The 13,083-nt window shown below is 39.0% G+C and overlaps 1 protein-coding gene across 5 annotated transcripts in view; it reads left to right on the top strand.

The window, feature by feature from the left end:
- Positions 1–13,083, top strand: part of PHKB (phosphorylase kinase regulatory subunit beta) — a 215,767-nt gene that overhangs the window by 26,058 nt on the left and 176,626 nt on the right. For 2 of the 5 annotated variants that reach the window (XM_023726966.1, XM_004371692.2), the window contains exons 2-3: positions 8,445–8,534; positions 10,781–10,919. In XM_023726966.1, the coding sequence (XP_023582734.1) occupies positions 8,445–8,534; positions 10,781–10,919 (229 nt within the window). Of the gene's footprint in view, positions 1–7,263; positions 7,490–8,444; positions 8,535–10,780; positions 10,920–13,083 lie in introns of those variants that run through there. The other 3 variants (XM_023726965.1, XM_023726967.1, XR_002823222.1) reach the window with 3 other exon arrangements.

The raw sequence follows: 13,083 nt of genomic DNA on the forward strand, positions 1-13,083 counted from the left end.
CTACTCACCAAGGTAGAATGTAGAACATTGTCTTTATAAACTGTGTTATGCCAATTGAGCTAGATGTTCCCCGAGACCATGGTCCCCACAGCCTTCTGCCCAGCTATTCAGTCCCTCAGGCAGTTTGGATGTGTCTATGGGGCTTCCATGACCTTTCCTTGTACAAGTTGTGCTAGTTTCCCCTGTTCAAGGCTGTGACCTTTTGGAGGCAGACCTCCCGGCCTGTCTTCTGCGGCACCTCGGCGTGGGTTGGAACTTCCAGCCTTTCAGCAAGTAGTTGAGAGCTTAACTGGTTTACGTTACCCAGAGATACTCACCAATAATAAGGGAGATGAAGATTAAGTAACAGTCAGATACCACTATACTCCTGTCAGATTAGAAAACCTTTTAAAAGGATGAAGCACTTGCATTTCTTGTAGGAATGTGAATCGTTTTACTCTTTTCTTGAATTCAGTTTGCCATTATTTTGTAAAAAGTACATGGACCGTTTAAATCAATATTGCTGCGGGGAATTTAGACAAGAGATGTGCAGACTTTTTCTCTGAAGGACCAGATAGTGAATAGTTTAGGCCTTGCAGAGCTTCGTAACAGTCATTTGTCACAGTTTCTCAGCTCTGTCGACATGACATCGATGAATGCAGAATTGGAAGAGATTTGTTGTAAATTGCTGTCATGTGGTATTGGCACCCTATGGGTCTGGTAGGTATAAATTGAAGAGCAGAGATAATAGTATCTACTATTATACGTAATAGTAAAATAATTAGAAGGTGGTGAGTTTTGAGCATTACCTTTGTTTTTAGTATTATTTATTTGTAAGCCAATATAATTTAATTTTCAGTAGTGGCTCTGCTTTACAATCAGCTCCCCAAATTCCTGTAAATTTGACATTTGACTCTTACCTGTTGGCATTAGCTAGCTAGCTCCAGCACACCACTGGCTGTATCTGTGTGTAAGGATGGTTTTGCAGTATTATATATAATGGCAAAAAGAAGAAACAGTGTATACCTACTGACGGGAATAGTGGAGTAAGCTGTGCGGTGTCTACACCTTGAAATAGAAAGCCGCCATTTGAAAGACTCATTGCCTCAGACTGTTGTTAACTGAGAGGAGCAGGATGGAAGGATGTGTCTATATCATGATCCCATTTTTATAGAACAAGCAATGATATTCTCTTCCCTCATTTATGCATATATGTTTGATTATGAAGGAGCCCTGGTGGCATGGTGGTTAAGTGCTCGGCTGCTAACTTAAAGGTCAGTGGTCTGAACATACCAGCAGTTCCGTGGGAGAAAGAGGGGAGAGTCTGCTTCTGTAAAGATTACAGCCTTATTGGGCAGTCCTACTCTGTCCTACAGGGTCACTGTGAGTTGGAATAATATAATCATACGTCACGGCAATGGGTTTTAGTTTGATTTGATTATGACTATATAAACCAAACCAAAACCCACTGCCACTGAGTCATTTCCGACTCCTAGTGACCCTATAGGACAGAGTAGAACCGCCCCATAGAGTTTCCAAGGAGTGGCTGGTGGATTCGCACTGCCAACCTGTTTGGTTAGCAGCCGAGCCCTTAACCACTGTGCCACCACAGCTCCTATGACTTTATAGACATGGAATATGATTACCTGGGAAGGAAGAGAGAAGAGGGCAAGGGGTGAGGTAAGGTAAAAAAAACAAAACAAATGTTCATGATAAAACAGTAGGTATGTTATGGATCCCAAGTGTGATAAATTATATGTATGTTTATACATATAGCTTAAAGATATGTTTGAAAGGAATGCACGGGGCCTTCTTTTCATCCAAAAATTTCTTTTTATAATTGAGGGAGAAAATCAGAATTCTGTAGGCCTTTCTAGGGATTTAGACTTATAAGAGAATTCCCTGTCCTTACAAAGGACACATGAGTCAATTTTTAAATAAAAGTTCACCTGTTAATGACATATGTCTTCACCTAAACATTTCCATGTGTACAGCTTCAGAAATTTCAGTCTGTGGCATGTTTCCTGTGGTTTAGAAGGGTGATGTCGAGTATGTGTGCATGTGTGTGTGTAATTCGATTCCTGCTTTCCTAGGTTTCAACCGTTACCTCCATATTTAGATGGCAGTTCGTTACTTAGAATTGCTGTTGTTCGCCAAGGCAGGGCAGGTATTACCTGTTCCCTGAGCCCTACCTCGGGACTGCATTTTTCTGGTCTTTCTCTTTTAAGGTGTTAACCACTCTCTACTTCGTATTGTTCTTATTCAAGACGTTATCTTTTCCTCCTAAATTTGTAAATCTTGGTAGCCTGCTAGGTGCATGGCCCAGAGCCTTGTGCATGTACTGTATCTATTAATGATGCATAAATTAATGAGTTTGATGATATTTATATCATTAGGAAAATTTTCTGAGTTTGATTCATGTGAATGTTTTTAGTATCTCTTTTCCTTTTTAATTTTATTGTGATGACATATATATATTTGCCATTTCAACCTTTCCCTTTGTTTTTATGGAATAAGTATAGTACATCTAGTGATGCATCATGATTAATAGCATTTTTGTATTTATTAAAGAGTTTTAAATCAACTCTTTACATATTAAATCATATGATGATAACTACTCTGCCAAAATATCAACGATTCCTGGTGGTACGGCGTTTAGGAGCTCCGCTGCTAAGTAAAAGGTCCGCAGGTCGAAGCCACCAGCTGCTCCTTGGAAACCCTGTGGGGCAGTTCTGCTCTGTCTTGTTCTTGTTGTTGTTAGGTGCCGTTGAATCGGTTCTGACTCATAGTGACCCCGTGTACAACAGAACAAAACACTGCCAAGTCCTGCTCCGTCTTCACAGTCATTGTTATGCTCGAGCCCATTGTTGCAGCCACTGTGTCAGTCCATCTTGTTAAGGGTCTTCCCCTTTTTCGCTGACCCTCTACTTTACAAAGCATGATGTCCTTCTACAGGGACCTCTTGATAACATGTCCAAAGTATGTGAGATGAAGTCTCCCGATCCTTGCCTTCTAAGGAGCACACTCTGGCTGTATTTCTTCAAAGACAGATTTGTTTGTTCTTCTGGCAGTCCATAGGTATATTCAGCATTCTTCACTAACACCATAATTCAGAGACATCAGTTCTTCTTCAGTCTCCTTATTTACTCTCCAGCTTTCACATGCATATGAGGCGACTGAAAATTCCATGGCTTGGGTCAGGTGCATCTTGGTTTTCAAAGTGACATCTTTGCTTTTCAACACTTTAAAGGTATCTTTTGTAGCAGATTCGCCCAATGCAATACATCGCTTGATTTCTTGACTGTTGCTTCCATGGGCTTTGATTGTGGATCCAAGTAAAATGAAATGCTTGATAACTTCAGTCTTTTCTCTATTTATGATGATGTTGCTTATTGGTCCAGTTGAGAGGATTTTTGTTTTCTTTATGTTGAGGTGTAATCCATATTGAAGGCTGTAGTCTTTGATCTTCATCAGTAAGCACTTCAAGTCCTCTTCACTTTCAGCAAGCAAGATTATGTCATCTGCATATCGTAGATTGTTGCTGAGTCTTCCTCCAGTCTTGATACCCTGTTCTTCATTTGCTCTGTCCTGTAGGGTCACGATGAGTTGGAATCAACTTGACGGCAATGAGTTAAATAAAGGCATAAAAAACACGATCTAAGAAAATTAAAGGTCTCAGATCAGCAAAATTCTGATCGGCAAACCAATACAACAGTAATAAGCCAAAAATCCCATTGCCATCGAGTGGGTTCTTACTCATAGTGACCCTATGGGACAGAGTAGAATTGCCCCATAGGGTTTCCGAGGAACAGCTGGTGGATTCCAACTGCAGACCTTTTGATGAGCATCCAGGTTCTTAACCACTGTGCCTCCAGGGCTCTTTTTATGCCTTTAAGGGTTGCTATTTGAATTCCCAGTGTTAATTTATGGTATCTTACCTCAAGAGCCACCCCATAACACTCAGGAACCTTCTTGATGTTTTATAGTGCAAAATTCGGAAATTGTATACCTTTCTCAAGTTTATATTCTTTCTTAATATGGTTTTTGGCTTGTCAGAATTTCTTAGGAAACTTTCCTTTAATTGCCTTGTTAGGAAATAGCCCTTTCCTCCTTCATGATAAAGCTGTGACATTTTTCTTCCAGTAACAACTTCTGGTCCACATTCCCTCGTATTGCCGTCTGTCACTGTGTCTCTTTGGCGATAATGTGTTATGAAATGAAGATGTAGATTATATTTTTCTAGTGTGAAGTGAATTAATTGGCAGGTCAAAAAATCAGATTGACATGTTCAAACTCATTTTAGAAATTTCATAACTGATAAGTTTCATTTTACTTTCCAGTGTTTGGCACAGAATAATTTACGAGGGAGAAACATAGAAATGAAAAATTTCCATTTTAGTTTAACCTCAATCTAAATTCTAAAATTTTATTAGATTTTTCTAGTTATTTTGTGTCTTTTGAAAAATTTTCTCTGGGAGTTCATGTTCCATTGATTGCTTTCTCCTCCACATTTTCATTTGTATTGATGTTCTTCAAATGTCTAATTCTTGTTTAAAATGTTACCATTGATTATTTTTCTTATACTTCAGATTTGTGGTACTGCTCACCATAAATTGTGTGCATCAGCCTTATGTTTAATTTTATATAGTTACAGCAGAAGCAGTACAATAGTGATCACTAAAATGTTAACATTCGTCTAACCAAGCTGTTCTTAACTCGCCACGGGCCTTCTTTGAAGGTCTGGGAAGGTATATGAAAGCATTGATTCCTAAGGAATTATGTGGGTTTATTTTTACCCTTTTCCGTTATGCTTTTAACATCTTTTAGCTCTTAAGTAGGTGTTTATTTTCTTGATAAGTCTGGTTTTCATTTTGTTTATCCATTGTTGCCTCTGAAAATCTGTTAGTGATTTTTTTTGAGAAAAAACAGACGACAGAATCATTTTAGCCTTTCTGTTTTCGGGAGGAAGGCACCTTAAGTGTGATGGCCTTTGTTTTGTTTTCTTTTTTTTTTTGGTATTGTGGTAGAAATACATCTAACACGCCATTTGCCAGTGCAGCATTTTTTATGCGTACACTTCAGTGACATTGATTGCACTACTCACGCTGTGCCAGTATCACCCATATTGCTGTCAGATTTTCCATCACCGTTAACAGATACACAGTGCTTCCTAAAAAATGATCCCCTTTCCTCCCCCCTCCTTACCCTCTTATCCCTGGTAACCACTGATGAACTTTGGTATCTATACATGCGCCTATTCTAGATATTTCATAGAAGGGGATCATGTAGTATTTGTCCTTTTGTGACTGACTTCACTCAACATAATGTTTTCAAGGTTCATCCAGGTTGAGCATATATCAGGACTTCATTTCTCTTTATGGCTAAGTGATATTCCATTATATATGTGTCCTGCATTTTGTTTATCGTGTAATAGTGCTTTTTCATAAAAAAAAAAAGGATTCAACATCATTACACAATCTATGAAAATAAATTCACCTACCATTGCAATGCAGGTTAATTTCAGTTGTGCTTATATCTTCAGAGTCCCTGGGTAGTACAAATGGTTAATGTATTCAGCTGTTAACCAAAAGGTTGGAGGTTTGAGGAGTCCACCCAGAGGCACCTCAGAAGAAATGCCTGGTGATCTACTTCTGAAAAATCAGCTGTTGAAAACCCTGTGGAGCACAGTTCTACTCTGACACATATTGGGTCGCCATGAGTCAGAATCAACTCAATGGCAACTGGTATTTATATCTTCATCCATTTGCATGTTTGCTGTTTTTGTTAGCTGCCGTGGAATTGGTCCCCGGCTCATGGGGACCCCATGTACAATGGAACCATTCTCATGATTAGCTGCGAATCTGTTCGTAGTGAGCTATAGGATTTTTATAGGTGATTTTCAGAAGTAGATTGCCAGATCTTCTTCCTAGTCCCTCTTAGTCTGGGAGCTCTGCTGAAACCTGTTCAGCATCCTAGCAGCACACAGGCCTCCACTGTGCCCGTGGTGTGTTGGCTGGAAGTTGACCCAGCTCTCCTACCTGGAAGGTGAGAATTATACCACTGAACCACTGATGCCTCACCTAATTGTAATGAAAATATACAACTTTTGGTGGTTTTATTTTTGTTATACAAATCAAAATAATAGCTCCATTAATAGAACTTTTAAGTAAAAGAAGAACTGTTAGTCAACCATGTCTTAGTTATGTGGTGGTGCTATAACAGAAATATCATAAGTGAATGGCTTTAACAAACAAGAATGTGTTTTCTCACGGTTTAGGAAGGTAGAAGTCCAGACTCAGGGTGCCGGCTCTAGGGGAAGGCTTTCTTTCTCTCTGTAGGCTCTGGGGGAAGTGTCCTTGTCTCTTTAGCTCCTGTTTCCTGGTTCCACGGAGATCTCCATGTGGCTTGGCATCAACCTTCCCCTATGTCTGTTTACCTAATCTACTTCTTTTATATTTTGTAAGAGATTGACTCAAAACACACCCTACACTAACCCTGACTCATTAAGGTAACAAAAACAACTCGTTCCCAGATGGGATTATAACCACAGGCATCCAAAACCCTAGCCTTTGCTGTCCAGTGGGTTCCACATCCATTGAATTCTGACTCATAACGACCCTGTGTACAACCGAACGAATACATATATTTGTGTGTATGTATGTTTACATATATATGTATATGACAAAAAAACCAGACCCATTGCTGTGGAATCGATTCTGACTCTTGGCGACCGTATAGGACAGAGTAGAACTGCCCCATAGGATTTCCAAGGAGAGGCTGGTGGATTTGAACTGCCGTCTTTTTGGTTAGCAGCCAAGCTCTTAACCACTGAGCCACCAGGGCTCCACCACAGGCATGGGAGTTAAGATTTACAGCACGTGTTTTGGGACAACACACTCCAGTTATAACAGCCACAATCTTTCCACCTCAGCAACGGTAGCTTCTTTTTTTTTTTAAAGGTTTCTTCTTTAGTTTTTATATATACGTACACAGGATTTATAAGTTGTGATAATTTGCACCCGATTTTATTTTCTTTCTTAGGCAATGAGCTTTATTGGGAGTGTGTAGACTCCCAGAGGTTAGTATCCTATATGCAAGGAGTGCCAGTTCCTTTTAAACCGCCGGGCTGTCCATATACTCCCACCTGCCCAGAGCTGATTGAGTCCCGGGAAGCAGAGGGCGTGGCTGGGGTTCCCCGTCCCGTGCAGGAGCCCTGATGCTCTCCTGCCTGTGTTGGTAGGTCTCCCTGTTTTTCACCATGAGGCCGACGTGCTTGGTGTCATTGTGGAAACTCCCTGTTAAAAATGGGCGATTCACGCAGAGCAGGTCATTTCCTGTCAACTATTTTTATATCCAAATCATCTCTTTCCAGCAGAAGACAATGGGAGTGTTGCCTGAATGCATAGGTCGTTCCCTTACTTCCTTCAGAATGTTTACCATCTGCCTGAGTGTAAAGGTACCCATTACCCTGGCTTTGAGCTAGCATACTGGACATGGCAGTTCTGTGAACGTAAATGCTTTCGTTTTCTTTAAAAACAGAATCTTAACGCATCTCAACGTGACCCCCCCCCCCCAGGGAAATCATAGGTCCACTTTTGTGCTGTGTTGTTGGACTATCTGGTATGCATTACCTGAATCCAGAGGTGGATTAATTGTGACTCTGAGATGTTTATGATTTCTGAGCGCTTTTAATAAGAACGAGAGAGAGTCCTTAGTCTGACGGCTGAAGGTGCAGATGTCTTCTTTTCCGTCAGCGGTTTAGAAAGTACACCAGTCAAGTGCACAATTTTCTGTATCCATTTTGTGGCAAATTATCATGATTATTGTGTATTCTGTAGCTCTTGAGCAGCGTGTTCTGCTAACATCTTGTACTAGTTTTCATGGCTGAGAAGTAGCCTTTTTCTTTGCTTATAGTCCAGATAATAAGGCAAGAGTATTATCTACCTGGGCAAGCGTGGAGGCTTAAGAATCTCATTGTGACGAGTAGGTGAATGTCAGTATAGTGATGGCTTTGGGCATATGAGCATTATCTTTTTCCTTGAGGTTTTTAGAGTATGACTGTTGGACAGAGGATTGCCTGATAAAGCGCCAACATAAGGAAGAAGGTTTGAATTTTAGGGCATGTAAGTAGATAGATTTTTCAAAGGAAACTGAAATTACTGAGCTAGTGACTTCAACGTGATATTTAAGTCGCTGGGACTTGTGTACATGCCCATCAGTTTGTTGGCTTGCCTGCCAGGGCGAGGGTGGGGGCGTCCCATAACATTTAGAGCCTTTTTGTACTTGACAAAGGTGCTTTCTTCTCGTCTCACCCATCAGAAATTTTACCAGTAGTGAAAGAGGGTAATTCACATGCAAAAATGAAAATTAAATTGCTAGGCAGTGTTTCTTTATTTGTTTAGAAGTTTTCTTCTTATATCTGGGTGGAAATGACTGAATTTGATGAGCTTTCGGTTTTCTTTTAGGCTCAGTTTACGAACCTCTTAAAAGCATTGATCTTCCAAGACCTGATGATGAAACTCTGTGGGCTAAATTGGATCATCATTACAGAATTGGTAAGCAAAGCCTGAGGAACACATGTCTGTAGGTAGTTATGATTAGTATTTATTCTGCCCAGCTTACGTTTCACGTATCATGTGGATGTTCTATCGTTCAGTTGTTGGGTTAGCGTCAGTGCTCAGGCAGCTGTGTATTCCAATGCACGCTGATACCAGGGCTACGAAAGGGCTCTGGCAAGTCACGTCTGGCTCTTGCATAATTTTAAAACTTTTAAAAAGTATCTTCTGTGACCTTTTAGCCTTTAAATATTACCAAATTTGAAAACAAAGGTTTTATATAAGCATGCCTTGCTCATTGACCTAAACGTAGTTCCCAGGTGGTCCTCAACTTTTTGTATTCGTTTGTAATTCATCGAGATACAAAAAGGTCATATGAGGTCACTTAGTAACAGCGTAATAACGCCTCCCTGTTTGTTTGCCAGAATCAGTCTGGCAAATTTTGGTTTTCAATCTGAGTCAGCAACTTGGAGATACACATTATGGGCTCCTCCTTGTCCGTCACGCCAGGAAGTGGAAATGCTTGTCACATTTTTGTCAGTCTGCTTCTTGTGCCATTTATTTGGCCTCGTCTAGCACATAATACAAAATTTAATATTTGTCTCCCCTGAGATATGGACTTTTTTGTTTGTTTAAACCTTGTGTAAAACTTTAATTCAACTTACTTCAGTCAAGATTCTGGTATGTCTTCTTATGTTGCCCTTTTTGTTATCTTTGTAGCAGTAACTCGTTACAGAGAATTAACTACAGTCTTTAACAAAATGTAAATTGTTTATTTTGGACTATGAGGGCCAATTCTTTATTTTGGGAGAAGATAGTAAATACTTCGGTATTTTAAAAGAATTGATAACTTTCTTTACAAGAGCAAAAGTTGTAATGATAGGCCCAGTTTAATCTGAGAAAAAGAAAACATAATTCTTTAATGTCTGTGAAGGACCAGAGTATGTTAGAGCTTTGAAAAACTATCCTAAAAAGTAGTTGGAATACACCAATCTAGGTTAGATTAACTTGTTGTAATTTGGGAAAAAACATACTCATTTGTTTATACCTCCAAACCCAGAAAACCAAACCCATTGCCATAGAGTTGCTTCCAACTCATAGTGACCCTGTAGGACAGAGTAGAACTGCCCCATAGAGTTTCCAAGGAGCACCTAACTGCCAACCTTTTCGTTAGCAGCTGTAGCACTTAACCACAACACGACCAGGGTTTCCCATTTATAGTTAGACAGCAATAAATAGCTTTTAGGTAAATGTAATTTCAGTGTGTTTATTTTCCAGTATTGTTGTTGTGTGCTGTCGAGTAGATTCAGACTACTAGTGACCCTATATGACAGAGCAGAACTGCCCCCTAAAGTTTTCAAGGCTGAAATCTTTATGGGAGCAGATCACCATGTCTTTTCTCCCGCAGAGCCACTGGTAGGTTCAAATCACTGACCTTTGGGTTAGCAGCTGAGCACTTAACTACTGCACCACTAGGGCTCCTTTTGCCAGTATTAGGGCTATTTGACAAAACCTTGATATCAGACTTCTTTTATTTGAGTAAAACATTCCTAGAATTTTTTACTTGCTACTGTTTTCATGTCATGTAAGGATGGAATTCAATTTTGAAATGTTAAACATATTCTTAACCTTTACAATTTAATAAGTGAGATGAATGCACTTCTCTGAAGACCAGGCACAAATTAGTCGTCAGTGAAATGCAGGATTCTAGGCTGTTCTATGATCTGCTGGTAATTTTTTATCTTCCTGCTTAGTTATTGCTCGTCCTTCCTGAGTTCTTGATAACTTACTTTACACCTTGCAGTTGATTGGCCTGGGATTTAGCAAATGTTTACTACTCTTCAGTGTACATCTGCTTGAGGTTTCCATGTTGAACTGTTTCGATGAAAATACTAGTTTTTTGGTTTTTTGTTTTTCATTTTTTCCCCTGTACCTGATACTATCTTAGTAAGTCTTGTAACACGTGTTACAATAACTAGGTTATGCCAGAGGCTTTTTAAGTAGTAATTAGTGGAATCCTTTCCTCAAAACCTGAAAGACCCTTTTTTAAGCAAGGTGCATCCCCATTTAGGTTGGAGTGACTTACATGAAGTTATTTCTACATCTGCAAAAGTCTCATAGTCTAGTTAAGTTTAGAAACAACAACAAAATTAAGTGGGATGAAGAAACCAAAGAGTATTGAAACATCTAGTCCAGGGAAAATGGGTGGCTGCAGTATTTATTCTTTGTCTTGTCTTCCATTGCAGTCAAGTCGACATTGTTGCGGTATCAAAGTCCAACCACAGGCCTCTTTCCCACTAAAACATGTGGCGACAATCCGAAGGCCAAGATCCAGGATAGCCTGTACTGTGCTGCCGGGGCCTGGGCTTTGGCTCTTGCTTACAGGTACACTGGGGTGTGCTCTACTAATGACTCCAAGGCTGGGTCATAGGGACCTGTTGGCCCAGTCCACATTGGACAGCTGTCTTCTGGCTCTGCAGCTGACTTTGTGACCTGTTCCTGCTCACAGCTCTAAAATCCCTTCCACTCCTAACGTTTTATGACTCTGTCATTAGAATTTTCAGTCTCTAGGTTTCTATATCAGCACTGATCTTTTGTAGAATGAATTGCCCATTCTCATTGAGTTAATTAATTTCAGTTATAGAGGGATTCGGGGCGATTTAATTTTGCCGATGAAAAACTGGGGCCCAGAGTCGTTGACAGGTTTTTTTGTTTTTGTCGTTCAGTTTAGTATTTTACCCACTTCACTTGTTTGAGGTATCAGCTGCAAGTCTAGTAATTGTCTTATAAAGTCAAAAAGAAAGTCCTTTCACAATACAGAATTTCTCTTTATTTTTTTCATTATATATGTAAACACCCAATGTGGTGCCTGACACATAGTAAGTGGTAATACATTTTAACCATTATTATTAAGATTATGTTTCTGAATACTAATTTTCTGAAGGTGATAAAAAATTCACACGTATGTACTTATTTGAAAGTTGTCTTCCACGTGAACTTAATTTCTCTGATGAGTTTCATTTTTTAAAAGAAAATCAAATACTAAAATAATAGTCACCGTGAGCACACTGTTGTGCTTGTGTCACTGGAAGCATTTCCTGACATATTCTACGTAAGCGCAGCATAGCTTCAGTAAGTGTAAAGCTCCTGTTGGTCACTGCCGGACTTAGGAGTAAATGGGACACCAGCAGCTCCTTACCCTGCTGGTGAAGCCAATAGTGGGACAGACTAACATTGTGTGCCTCCTGATGCGAAACGGTGGGAAGTACGCAACATCACCCATGTAGACTTTTTCCTAAAGTGTCAGACATGAGTCTACCATGAGTAAAAATTAACAAAGCCAGATCGTGGCTTCTTTAAGACAGCTGGGCTAGACTCCTAAAAAATGTCAGTGTCATAGAAAAGTAAAAAAGAAAGATACAAGAATGACTAGATGAAGAAAGACGAAAGAAATATGACAATCAAATGCCATACCTGATCCTTGTCAGGATCATGCATTTCCAACGGAAGTATATTTTGGGGATAATTGGATAAGTTTTAATATAGACTATATGTCAGATAGTGATACTATATTGTCATTAATTTCTTGGAGATGATAATGATATTATAGTTATGTAGGAGAATATCCTTGTTTTTAGGAGATACTTCGGAAGTTCGTAGGGATGAAGGATAATGGTATTTGCAGTTTATTTTCAAATAGTGAAGAAATAAGAAATGTGTAGATAGGGAGCACAAGCTATGTTAACAATTGGTGAATCCAGGTGAGGAGTATAAAGGTGTACTGATGTAGCATCCTTTCAACTTTTCTGTAGAGTAGAAATTTTTCTAAATAAACTTTTGGGAGAAAATTGCTTTAAAAGAAAATACTGCATTACAGTTAGCATACAGACAAAAGTCAGACATTGACCTTTTCCCAGGGCTTCAAAGACTTGAGAGAGAATTTACTTCATTGCTCTGCTGGGCACATCATCTGTCATCTAGCTCCCTGGATCATTTACCTTCTTGTGAAGTAAAAGTAACGGATTTTTTTGTAGGGAAATGTCTGCCATTTGGAGCAATGCAAAAATACGTATCATAGAAATATTATGAAACCCTTTTTGCTTTCACAATATTAAATTCTGATGACTTGTTTAGAGAATTCGCATGTTGTAAAATTAATTGAATATTTGTTGTAAAGTCTACTTATAAATGCTGATGAAGTCACATAGATTATATTAGGAAGAATTTTTCTCTTCAGGAATTTACATTCATCTCTTTTTGATAATTAATGCGTAATACAAAGTTTATTAATATAAACAGTTACAAGTAATTTGAGTTTTCTAATTGTTTTTCAGTCAGCTTTGCCAACAATCCATAAAACCTCACATTTGTTGGAATTTGTGTGTATTTGTGTCTGAACTGAAGATTTTAAAAGATTGAAAAGTCTTTTTATTCCATGCACATTTAGGAGAATAATTTGGTGTTATTTAACTAGGTATATGTAATCAATATTTTATTGTTGGAGATGGTGCAATAATTCATTTGCACAAATATATTTTGAAATAGCTTT

This window comes from Trichechus manatus, unplaced genomic scaffold (genome assembly GCF_000243295.1).
Source record: "Trichechus manatus latirostris isolate Lorelei unplaced genomic scaffold, TriManLat1.0 scaffold00014, whole genome shotgun sequence".
Taxonomy (NCBI): domain Eukaryota; kingdom Metazoa; phylum Chordata; class Mammalia; order Sirenia; family Trichechidae; genus Trichechus; species Trichechus manatus.